This window comes from Dermacentor albipictus, chromosome 4 (assembly GCF_038994185.2).
Source record: "Dermacentor albipictus isolate Rhodes 1998 colony chromosome 4, USDA_Dalb.pri_finalv2, whole genome shotgun sequence".
Classification (NCBI taxonomy): Eukaryota; Metazoa; Arthropoda; class Arachnida; order Ixodida; family Ixodidae; genus Dermacentor; species Dermacentor albipictus.
The window spans coordinates 55,205,400-55,218,670 of NC_091824.1; the positions used below are offsets into that span (position 1 = coordinate 55,205,400).

Below are 13,271 nucleotides of genomic sequence, written 5' to 3' on the forward strand. Positions count from 1 at the left end.
AGTGCAACGTATGGTCGGTGGAACTTAAGATAAGGAAACGCAAACATAAGCGCATATCTAGAACATCAACCGTTTCGTCCATTTACCACATCGCTAATACTTCTTTGGAGACTGTGTTCTCGTACAAATATCTTATTATTCAAATTACATCAAACCTCTCTTGGGGAGACCACATTTCGTATATAATTAACAACACTAATTGAATTTTGGGATACCTCTGTTGTAACTTCGCAAAAGTACCTTCGTCTATAAAACTAGTCATGTACAAAATACTCATTCGCTCGAAACTAGAATATGCTATTTCCGCCTGGGATCCAAGTCACGAAAACCTAATTCGTTCACTAGAAATGGTTCAATATAACTCTAAACGATTCATTCTTTCTAACTACGACAGAACAGCAAGCATATCCTCAATTAAACCAAGTCTTGACCTATCATCCCTTGCATCCCGTCGTAAGCTATTTCGTTTGAGCCTTTTTCACGCCATATTTCGCCATTCTCAACTCCGCAATTAGTTTATATCACCTCCGCAATATATTTTATCTCGCTTAGATCGCGTACTAAAAGTACGAGTTCCTCTTTGCAAAACTGATGCTATTTCTATCTGTCATTTTTACCACGGACATCAGAAGAGTGGAATCACCTTCCTCCGTACGTAACATCCGTCACAAATCACCACATGTTAAAGAAAGCCTTAGCTAACATCGTATAATTAAATTTTTATGTATTTGCTCATACTTATACTTATATGTGAAACATGTTGTCCTTATATGTGAAATAAATAAATTAAATTTGACCACGTAGGGTTCTTTAATGTCTAACAAAATCTGAGTACATCTACATTTTTGTTGCCACCTGCATCGAAATGTGGCCGCTGCGGGCAGGATCGAACACGTGACATCGAGCTCAGCAGCGTAGCCCCACAGCCACTGGGCCACCGCGGTTGGTCGCCAATAAACATTGATAACGACACTTCATCATCAGCCTGGTTACGCCCACTGCAAGGCAAAGGCCCCTCCCATACTTCTCCAACTACCCCGGTCATGGAATCTTAACAGAACGACACTCAACAGAGTGATAAACATCGAAAAAATACTTCAGCGAGCGTTTGCAAGCAACGAGATCAAAAGTTAAAAAAAAAGTAGCCTGGTCGAAATGGGCTCCTCTACGGATTACGAGAAATAGTCAAATGTGATCTGCCCGTCCCTCGAGAAACGTTGCGAGGACGTCGGAGAAGCATTGTTTGGCGAGCATGCAGATTAAGCGTACGTGAGCATACTTTTGCAAGGATTCACAACAGTGAACTATCAACTTATTGCTAGTAACGATGCCGTGTTATTGTGCAGAAACATTACAGGGCGGAGCTACGCGCCGGCGGCTCTAGGTGACGCGAGTTGGTATGCCGCGTGTGCAACTGTAATAATGACAGTTCTAGCGCGTATTTGCCCCGTCGCTGTGTGTGAAGAAGGTCAGCGCAAGTAGAGCTTCGGTGCGTAGCGCATTTGCTGAAGGTCATTCTAATCGCGCGTCATTGAACGCCAGCTTGGGAAGACTCTCGCAGCAGACGGACTCTGGTGCTCTTTCGCTCCCTCCTGCTTGGGCCCTGCTTTTGTCCCTGGGCCTATGTCTTCGTAAGTCGCGTAAGTGGCCCACATAGCACTGCATTACAGTGCAGTTTTCCGCTATCGTAGCTAAAACACTTAGCCACGACCACATTTGCCCCACTAAATTTACTTTGACATTTAGGCGTAATCTGAAAAAAGTTACATGAAAGGTCCCGACTTAAAACGGCTGAAGAACATCATCTCTTTCAGTTAAACCGATTAGCTGCCTACTAACGTAATTCTCTGCTACGACGTGGCACACGGGCCCCCGTTCGCGAATTTCTCATGCTCTCATTTAATGATCCCGTCTAACAGTAATGCACCCTAAGCGACTTATCTGCAAAGACAGCTCGACACTATAGCGAAGGTGCGGATAAGTGAAGACAACAGACGATACGCGATTGGCTACACCGGCTGTGTGATAATTTCTTCGACCGAAGCACGCGCGCAGCACTGCTACAGACAAAGACAGTAGGTCTCGGCAGGGTACCCGCAACAGGACAAACAAACACAGAGACACCCTCATACACACACCGTTCGACGGTTATCATGGAGTGGGTCGAGTCTATTAATGGACGCACACGACGCAGCGCGGGCCAAGTGAGCAAGGTTCGAGTAAGACTCACCTCGAAGCAAGAACAGCATGACCAAGAACACGGTGCACGCGTGGCACATCATCGCCCGGCTATGTTCGCAGGCAGCGTGTCTGTGTATCTCCTCAAAGGTGAAGTACGAGCCAAGGCCACTGCCCCGTCCAAATCCTCACAATCCACACGGCGCCTTCCATCGGATGTATCCGTGCCGGCAATGTACGCTTGTCATGCTCATTCACAAGCTCGCAAGCTAGAGGTCCACTTCATTCACCGCGCATGTTAACATCATCACGCCTTGGTGCAACATGACATAAATCGGGCAGCTGCCATCAACGGAGTCTGAGGGAGGTACGTTGAGGTCCGTTGTCTCATGGTCGTAGGGACCAAACTAGCGTCGAGCGCGAAGCACCAGCTGAGCAGCGCATCCGCGACCGCAGCCTCATCGGTCCTGATGTTCACTCAGGCTCGCGAGCCGTCGGCAGCTCCTTTTGAGAGCCCGCGCGAGGACACGCGGTCTGGCGAGCGGCGCGTGACGTCACAGCCATTCGGCCGGGGCCCGGGTGCCCCCTCGCGGAGAGCTCGGCATTGGAAAGTCGCGAGCACTCGCGGGCCCTCAGTTCTCGCCGCGCGATTTGGCGGCTCGAGTGCCCAAAGTGCCGCCGCCGCTCAATAAGAGGGTCTCGCCGACAGGACGGCTTAATTCGTCGCCGAGAAGGAACGCTTCGCGCAGCGAGAAATTTTAGATCTCTCTTGGAGGCTGTTCGTGCGGCGGGAGGTCTATCGATTAAGCCTTGAAGGTTGAGTGTACCCGAGTATTTTCGTCTGCGTTGCGGTTGTGGGCACTTTCCTGCGCGGGCGTGCTGTCGATGGTGCGGGTACTTAGCAAATGTCCTCAAGGACGGCACTGTTTAGTGAGCGTTTGTTTCGAAAGTTTCGAGACTTTCAGAACATGTCGCGCACGGGAGCGTGCTGCAGCACCGCGTAGAGCTTTCTCCTTTTCTTTTACTTCTGCATTTCAGATCGACTTGTTTGGCCCGGCGAATTGCTTGGGCGCACTACCATCACAATAATGAGGGGGGAGTGGGGTGTTGTTGCAACAGGCGGAGCTAGCCTAAATATCGGGCCAGCAGTTTGTGCTCCTGAGCGTCGCTTTCCGTGTCACGTACACGGGTCCATTAAAGTCTATGAATCCAGTCTCTCGCAAAGAAGCGGTGCAGGTCATGGTATTTTCATATCTGCTTTCATCGCGCGCTTAAAGTCTTGCGAACTTGAAGCGTTTATTTTTATCGAGAGAATGTTTCTCGTATTCTATGGCTTATCCAGTTTTAGCTGCAGCTTATTTAAACCTAATAAAGCTCGCTTTATGGGTGCCAAACAAAGTTGTTTGTCTTTAGCTAATGTGAAGCGTCCTGCTAAAGCCCTGTTATGTTCTTTTTGTCGCAACGAGCATAGCTTGAGAAGAATAGGGAGAACTCGACTCGATTTTGGCTAATCGCAATCATACGAAATTGCAAACAATGAAGCCAGATATATCCCTCTGTGCTTTATATGGCTTAATTGTATGCTGTTTCAAATTATCGAGCATAGCTTCTAGTTGATAACATGTTTGCGCAACTTGGTCGCAGACCTGCGTCATGAGTGTGAATTCCAGGCTACAGATTTTGTCACAAGGAATGGTAGAGAGAAATCTAATGCATACAATATTTCTGCAGCTTCGCATGGTTTCCTCGATACAACTTACCCTGGCATCGTTTACGGTTCGTCATGGTCCATCTTTGTTGCATGCTAGCAGAAAAATGTTTCAATACCGTATATTCTGAGCGTGTTTTGTTACCAACCACTTCAATCTGACAAATAATTTCTAGTGAGCAAAACAAGTTACCTCATTTATGTTAATGCGCGTGACAGTTAATACAACAGTACAATGCTACAAAAGAGAGGGGAAATGACAGTAATCATTGGCAAGCTGCGACCTTGAGATGACAGATTATGCTTATATAAGCACGAAGGTATTGAAAGCCAAAATATAGAAATTTAGATAAACAGTCTACTTGTATAGTTGATGCATTATTGCACGCGTAATGTCTCTCCATAGTGACGCATAGCCACCAGTGTCATATATTTATCGAATGGTATTGGCTTAAAACACTGTACTCCGAAACAGTAATAAACATGAGCCTTTGTGCAGCCCCCATTGCGCATATCTGAGGAAAGGATTGTTTTCTATTTCCCATATGTCTTGGTAGAGCCTGCCTGCGACCTCTCATGGAGGCTATCTGTACGCTCCATGCTACAGTAATAAAATGCTTTAATGTTGGCATTATTACACTAAAGCCTGCCAGTGTTGTCCAATGCGTGCAAATGCAGTGTTCACTCATTGGGGAGCACACAGGGTCACGCGCTGCGCACCTGCTTGGGACTGCCTCGAAGTGCTTCAACTTCGGCAACAATCTTACGTGCCAGAGATCATCCCATCCAAACACACATCACTGTTGATTGTCTCAACGCGCACATTCGACATCGTTCCCACATTCCCAATCACCAGCTGGCCTTCTTGCCTTCACAAGGACCTCCAACTATATGTTCATAACTTATCGCCACTCATCAAGACTCAAGGAAGAATTCAGTACTCCTAAGTCATCAAAACTGCATTCCATCAGGATTTAAGCCAGCGGCATTACGTTCATCCCCCTTGCGGTGCCTCCACCAGCGACAGCTGCGCCTTACTATTCTGGGGATAACTGAGAAAGCCGATCCCTCACAAATAGCTTTAAAACAAAATTCAGTGAGATTTATGGAGGACCGCACGCACATCTATAGTGATGGATCGGTTTTCTCTACCAGCTCAACAAGAGCTGGTGCCATTCCGGCTACGCTGATCACAATGAAATTTAAAATGTAGCGTATAGCAACATCTACGCGGCACAACTTGCTGCTCTGCGTGCTGCTACGTAACACGTCCAACAGAAGCAAGCGCAGGCATGGGTCCTATTTTGTGGCTGAAGGACAGCCCTTCAGAAAGAGAGAAAGAGATAGCAAATAGAGGAAAAGCAAGGAGGTCAACAAGAGTTAACAGTTTGCCTTATACGGCACAGGACTCACTATCAATTGGCACAGGAGATAAGTTAAATGCCAGCTCGTTTTCTCATATTAAGCGTATACATGTTCTATGGAAAAAAACCTGGCCGGTGCCACCTAAGGATACCAACGTCTCTTGAATATCATGTACTTAAAGAAATGGTCACCATCAAACTGCAATTGCCACCCCAAATCTCCTCACTCCCGTGCATTATTGTTATGATGCCTCTCGATCGGGGTGGCATACTATTTCAGTGACTGCCGGGACTTACTGGTGTCATTGGTAATGACTTCGCCGACCAGGTGACCCGATCCACCCATGAAAGAACCCGAGCTGTTCCGATTCCACTATCCAGAAACAAAGCTGGCGGGCTGGTTGCGGCATGGTCTAGGTGTTTGTAGAGTTACGTAACGATAAAATAACTGCTGGCATCCACGCCATCGGGAGTGCGAGTTGCTTCGGTATCCGGGGTCATCAGTCAGGTACGCTCCCAAGCCGCCATGACCTCAGGAAAATGGCGCATGGTGAAGGTGCAGGAAAGTGGCTGGATTCCGAGGGGTCATTTGCAGAGCGAGTTCATACTGCATCCTTGGCTTAGGCAGTGCGAAATAACTTAGACTGAGGGGAAGAAAACTGCTTTGTGTCTGTGCTTTCTTCCCCTCCGTCTATGTTATTTCGCGCTGCCAAAGTCATGAATTCCGAGGTGGCGATCCGCAGCCGCCGAAAACGCGAGGCTGGGCGCGTCCCAGCAGTGTTCTTACAATTGCCAGTAGGTACAGTGGGGCGTGGCGCTTTTGACGGCGCTGGATGATTCTGCGCAGGCGCGAGTAAGATCGGGCGCGAGAGAGAAAAATCTGGGGGCCTTTGCTCCTTGAATATGTGACTCTGTCTAGGCACTACGGAGGAGGTTTCTTAGCGCGCGTTGTATTCGTTTGTCCCCTAGGCATACCGGCATAGCGGAGTGCGGTCGAGTTAGCTTATACGAGCCGCCGCTGGCTGCCCGCGCGGTGAGGCAGTGGGCGCGGACGCCGATTGGTAATCGCTGTGTCTGAAGGGGCAATGTTCTGACTGGTGTTGTATAAGTCGCGGGTCGCTTATTTCGTCGCGAAGATAGATTGGATTTTTTACAAGCACTGCTCCAGGAGGGCACATGTAACCTGCAAACGGAGGCCTCAGGAGAGCACCTGAGGTTATATTAAAGAAGGCGGCGCAGGATCTCCGGGGCACCCAAGCGGTAGCGGGGGGATCAAAGCTGGAAGCAGGGCGGCCCATGGGTTGGGGCCGCAGAGGCCGAAGCGTTCCAGGGGGTGTTCGCATAAATAATTGGCTTTCCTCGATAGCGGACAGCCGATCTTATAATTCCCTCGCACGCGCAGGCCTCTGCAAGCCCCAAACCACGGACCAGCCCGCGTTCTAGCTTTGATGTCCCCGTTGCCGCTTTGGTGTCGTGGAGGCGCCGCCAATAATACGAAATAATAACCCGCTGTTTTCATAAGTAAAAACATGATTCAATAAATATAATTGCGTCGAGCCGCCAACTTGCGATGGTAAGTTCAGGACTACCGCGCCCCGCGACCTCTGCCGGCACGCCTAGGGACGAGCGACTACCACGCGCGCCAAGAAACTCTTCCGTAGTACCTAGGCAGAGTCTTATTTTCAAGGAGCAAAAGTCCCCACATTTCCTCTCTCGCACCCGCTCTTACTCGCGCATGCGCGCAAACATCCGTCGTCTCCGCAAGCGCCACGCCCCGTTGTACCTACTAGCAATGGGAAATACGCGTCCCGGCAGCAGAAGGACGCGTGGTCGAAGAGCTCCGTGCTGGGATCAGCCGAGGCTGCCGGTTTGCGGGAAAGACACGGAGCGGCGGTTCAAAGTCCGTCCGGCGGAGAAACGACGCTCTGGTGGTTCGGTTGAGCTCTCGTGGCGCACGTCCTGTAGGAGCGAGCACTCAGAGGTTAACTCTCCTGGCCAATGCCATCGATTTCAGCCGGAAAGACAAACATTATCTATCGCATAGCGACGAGTGGATGATCGGCCGTTATCTGTGCAGGTGCTGCTTGAAGACCGTCCCCATCGCTCGTCGTTCCCCAAAGATGTAAAGGCACTTTTGCCTTTCTTGAGGGCGACTGGCCTATGTGAACGCCTTTGACTCACTCAGGCTCCCCGTGTGCGTGCGCGAGCTCACCGAAGCTTTCCTCCCCCTCACCTCCCTCTACCTCATCTTACTATTCCCTCTCCCATTTCCCCCAGAGTAGGGTAGCCAACCATCTGTTTAACATCCCTGCCTTCTCTCTTTATTTACTCCTCCTCCTCCTCCTGGCTCGGACTACCATGCATACTAATTGGTCGTCTCCTATTTCATCGAAGAGTCGCCCACATAAACTGGATCCCACTTCAATTAAAGCTTCAACTGCTATCACGAATCTTCCTCTCCAACGCGATGTTGTTATGCTGCCTCTGGATTGGGGTGGCATTAACGAACGCTTACTCGTTCCGCATTGGAATGATCGACACCTGCGACTCCTGCAGGACCGAATAAACTGCTGAACACATCCTGTGCTATTGTTCCCGTTATGACTTCCAGCATCGCCTCTTCGAACAGCGTTAAGCCGCCTGGATTAAAGACTGTTTTCAGAAGCGAAGATGTTTGGACCATGGCCATGCCCGTCACTGGCGCAGAAGGCAACGAGTGCATTGCTGCAATACTTGAAGTCGACAGGTCTTTGCGAGCCTTTATAGACTGCGTGTTCACCTTCAATTATGCGCGCAACTAGTGCTCTTTCTCCTCTTCTTTCTCTTTTCACCCCCTTATTCCCTCTTACCCAGTGCGGAGTGATAAACCCTCTAAAGCGTCTGACCTCCCTATGTTTCCTTCCATCTCTCTCTCTCTCTCTCTCTCTCTCTCTCTCTCTCTCTCTCTCTCTCTCTCTCTCTCTCTCGCTCGCTCGCTCTCTCTCTCACTGTCTCTTTCTTTCTCTCTCTCTCTATCAATCTATCCATCTACCTATCTATCTATCTATCTGCGCTTTATTTTCTGAGACGAGAGGAAGTGGACACGCGTGCAGCATAGTTTTTGTGCCAAGAGGGCCAACCTAAGTAAAACAGAATACATACAACTTAATGCCGTTCTTGATCCTACAAGTTAGTTCTCCCACTGATTAATAAGATTAACCGTATTGGGCACTTATTCAGTCCCACGTCTGCTATAGCGCCTTTTATTTCCCTTTCTGTTTTATGTCTTCCTTTCTTTTTCACCGCCAAATCGATAGGTATCCAGCATTTAAGGCAACTTTTACAGAGAATACAATTTGTAACCGTAAAGTATGCGATGGCGACAATAGTCCCAAAACTTTCAACTCGAGACAGTTAGGAAAACAAGGCTGCGGGCAGTGCGTCTTTCACAGAAGGTTGTTGCGCAAAAGAGAGTACGCTCAAGCTGAACAAAAGCTTGGCTCAGCACAGGCGCGACGTCCCCAAGTTTTCTTGCAGCGGCAAACTTTGGACTTCGCTATGCACGCGACAACAGCTCAGGGGCGCCAAGAATGCGGAGCCGTTCCCCAGCATAACCTCGTCGGTCACATGCCCTGGCGCCTGGATGACCCTGGAAACCGCAGAAGCAGTTCCCACCAGCTGGGTCCGCGAAAAGTTTGCTGCGTTTTCCATCGAGGTGGCAGCTTGCCGCAATAGCAGCGGCTCCGTTCCTCTTTCTTCCCTTTTCATTGCGTCCTTCCCCGTGACAATAACGATCGAAAACGTTTTTTTTTTTTCTTTTCACCTTGTCATCGCGAAGTTTTTGAGGCAACCGCCATGACAGCAAGCATCAGCGAAAGAAGCATTTTCAGCGGCGTAAGCAGAAAGTGAAGGAAGTGGCGATGTTTGAGAAAAGATGGGCGATAAGCATTTTGCAGTCATTTTCGGACATTTGTGCCCTTCCCATACGAAGTCGTTAAGCGAGGCGGGCTGTGTCTACATTTTTCATAACTGAAATGTTTGGCCATTCGGAAGCAAAACAAAATGAAAAGAAAACTTCCAGAAATTCTTAGAATGTGAATGCGGAACATACTCGCGTTAACATGAATGAAGTCTCTCTTCTGAGTCCATAAATTTGCAAGCGCACGCCTACAGTAGTGCGATTCTTCTCGGCGCGCTTTGTGCTCCCACCGATCGCAAGATCTGTGATTTCGGTGTTGGTAGTGCATGAAAAAAAGACAAAAAAATGAAACAGAAGTTTTCTGGGATATCATTTATTAATCTTCAGCTGCATACATTGTTGGACATATATGCATATACACTTGCAGAGGCGAGCATTCATCAAGCTATTATAGAGAACCAGTAAATCGAACGGCGTTTACTTTCATCCGACTACAAATTTTTTTTTTCTAAAAAGGCGCGTGCATAAGAGCGTTCGAATGATTCCCTACTTTATTCATCATCTGTTCCTATAGGGCTAGCGGTCGCGAAGTTCACGCATGTATGCAAGTTTCGATGTCCGCATTATCGTTATTTGTTCCCTCTTCGGGAATTATTTTACTTTTAATTTAACGAGCGCGTTGAGACCCCAAAAATTTGCCTACAGTTTTTTGTTTTTCTTGGACAAAATCTAGCCCATGTTTTCCTCTCGCTGAACAGGAAGACATTGTCCGCAAGAAAGCATGAAGAAGCGGGGCTGCCCTCTATCTGAGAACAAATGATTATATTCGCGCAAGAAGCAAAAAAAACAAAAAAGAAACCACGACGTCATCCTTCAGTCGAGCCAGCAGTTGGGCCCATGACTTTCGCTATACTAAGGCGCTGCTGCTCCTGCTGCAAACGACGCCTCCCCGAATAGAATGCCGCAGCGCAGCGGGCGCATGGTTGGTCGTCGCTGCGGTACCAGCTGCACCCGATCACCGCGTTTTATGGCTACAATTCCCGACCTTTTGTCTCAACTGCTTATCCCACATCGGCCCGTCCCCACAAGCAGGAGAAAATCTGCGGCTATAAGTTTTCTTGTGCGGTTGCCAACGCGCGAAGCAACGCTTGGCATCTCCTATATCGTTTCCTTCGAGAGGGCCCTCGGATAGCAACACTGTGCTGTGTACCCACCGCACAGTGGGCGCATTTTCATCAAAGCAATTTGACAGCCTTTCGGTTAAATTTTCGTGGCGGAAATCACAGAATGGCAGAAAGTGGAACTAGTTAGCCGGGATTCGTGTAAGAAAAAAGATAGACGTACAGACACACCTACCTTTTCCAGTGGCATGTGTCCACGCCTACACGCCTACGTTCTTCTAGCGTGAACGCCTACCACCCACAGCTCAATTTTATGTCGTTCAAAGGTTCATTTGTAGTACACTGGTCGCCTATTCTTCTCCCAGTTATCTGCATAATCCTGCAACGTAAGGTTCCGTAAATGCTATCTATATGTGCCATGTCAGGACTGTGTCCTTGGTTTGACTGCAAACGGGTGTATGCCCTTTCGAAGTTCGTGAGTGGCTTTCTGCAACCATCGACTCGTCATGTGTGGAGAACGTGTGCCGCACTCTCTGCAGAATTGTCGCGTCAAGGTAGATTTCAAAAGTGCCTGAGAGTTTGGTGTCATGCCAAGGAAGGCGATTCTCACCGGAACCACTTACATGCAGAATGGTGCAGGACAGTGGATCAACAAGCGGAATTTCGGTGGAACGAGAAGTCGCGAGAGTTCCTAACAAGTACGAGAAAATATTTTTTCTACTTCAGCGTCAAACAACTTACTGGTCATCGGAGACGCCGTCATTGATAACAAACATGGTAGACCTTCAGCTATGGGCTCTAAATACTGCTTTAAGCGTCACACGAAAGTCGTGGACCTGTTGAGCCTACCACGCCACTCTACTATGCTTGTTCCTGAAGAAAAACGCCTGTGTTGTATTTCGGACGATAATGCCAACATCAGAGTCTGGTTGGTTTGTCATCATGACAGAGAGCTTGTTTCAAAAAAACTTTGTCTTCAATTCAGCGGAGTTTTAAGGCTACTAAAACTAAAAGGTCTACAGTTAAGAAACGCGCTGTCGATCTCCTGATGAGACATAAGCTAGAGAAGATTGTTTCTGATGGGGTTAACGTTGTGTTTACGGCTGCCAATAACTTAGGGAAATCATACGCCGACGTGCAAAGAAAGAAAAACAGGGAAATGGTAAAAGAAGTCCAGAGCGCTGTTAAGCATACCACAGCGACAATTTCGCACAATGCCTTATGGTCGCAGTATATAATATTACTTTCAACTGCGGTCGCCTTTATGTAGGGCTGAGGGTTCATTGTATCAATCACACATTACTTTAACATAAAAGATTCTTAACAACGCCAAACCTTTCGTTGCATTGACGCTGTTGTAAATGGCCTCAAATTTTTAAAAACAGTATAGCTTTATTCAGACATAGGAAGGAAGAAGTGCGTCTTGTGGTCCAAGATTGGCATATGAATAATTAGGGGAAGTGCATGCGTTAGCCAGTGCTTGATTGACTTACATAAAAACTAAACGTCAGGCCGAAACAGTTATTTCTCACGCATAGAGTTTCATGAAATTACTAGACAGAACTGTGGCACTAGTGTCTACGGGGGCTTGAAGTATGGTGGTTCAGCCAGCGCGGGAAGGATGGTTAGTACGTAGATTTGCCTAAACTTCGTCCTTCTGGCTTTAAACGACTTCATGACGTTGAAAACTGATCATTTTCAAGAATGTACGGTGTGATAGTTAACCAAATAGACATTAATAAAATCGTCCGAAGGCAGGATGCGAACTCAGAACCTATAACGCAGGTGCCCGACGTTGAAGCCATAACGCAACGAACGCATGGGCAAGATGGAACGCTGCAACTAGCACCAATTATGCCTATGCGCGGAGTCTTATTGTGTTCTGCATTTAGAACAAGTATACACTGCTTTCAAATTTAGGCCAACGAAGGCAGGCGAAGGGCAATAAATGAAGCCACAAGAACATCTCAAGCTACAAGCATGCAGATCAGACAAATCCGTGTACAAACCATCATCTCATGGTGGCTGAACGATTGCAGTGCCGGAGTTCTATCTAGCAATCATTGTAGGAAATTGTATGCTTTCGCGTAGGCCCGCGCATGCGCCTGATTGACGGTTGGCGCTGTCTCTCCCAAACATAGATAAGTTTTGTGTGTGCCTTCTTTTCCGCCTCTGTACCAAATGTGCGACCTTTTAGTTGATAATAGGGTCTCCGTCGTTCTTTTCCCTCTACTTGTGTCAGTGTCTGTACACTTGTTCGTATTGAAACACTAAAGAGACGGCGCTAAACAGACGAGGACGAAGACACAAACGACATGTACAGTCCCAATTTTCCGCAACAGCCGCATCACGAACGTCTAGTCGCCCTCTTTGTCACGCCACTCCTCATCCTCAGGTCCACCTTTGAAGTACAGTCGAAAAAAGAAGAAAGAAAGCTTGGCAGTGGCACCATTGGAAAATAAATATGCACTTAAAAGCCAGATGTGCCAACGTGCCACTGCATTAGCGCGGTTTATTTCTTTCTTTCTTTTTTATATGTTTATTACAGTACAAATACTTCTTCAAAATTTTGTTTCTTGAACTAGAAATACTTCAAGAAACCAAATTTGTAATATCATGTTTGAAAAAAATGTCGGCCGCTTCTAGGCTGGCGCCCACGCAGCTTTGGCGCTTGAAATATATTCGAAATTGTGGGTACCGCGCAGACTTCGAGATTGGTGGCGTCTGTACAGCAGACAACACTGTAGCGGACGAAGATGACGGTAGCTGCGTAATTTGCATAGCATTGGGTTGCGTGCTCTTCCCTTGAGTTTCAGCCTTCGAGTCCTACCCACTGATCCTCCTAGAACTAGAAACATTGCTGCAAATTGTTGCGTTTGTTGCAAATTGTGTTTTTTATCTATATTTGTGAGTTCGTTCTGTTTCGCACAGGTTCCACCTTTTCACAGCACAAATGTTCTTGATAATACATGAGTCACCGTGTTCTCAAGCCGACTTCATTT

At 47.7% G+C, this 13,271-nt stretch overlaps 1 protein-coding gene across 2 annotated transcripts in view; it reads right to left on the minus strand.

The window, feature by feature from the left end:
* Nucleotides 1-2,671, minus strand: part of LOC135909162 (uncharacterized) — a 48,035-nt gene extending 45,364 nt beyond the window's left edge. For both annotated transcript variants that reach the window (XM_065440994.2, XM_065440993.2), the window contains exon 1: nucleotides 2,231-2,671. In XM_065440994.2, the coding sequence (XP_065297066.1) occupies nucleotides 2,231-2,282 (52 nt within the window). In that variant the 5' untranslated portion in view covers nucleotides 2,283-2,671. The remainder of the gene's footprint in view (nucleotides 1-2,230) is intronic.
* Nucleotides 2,672-13,271: the final 10,600 nt, after the last annotated feature.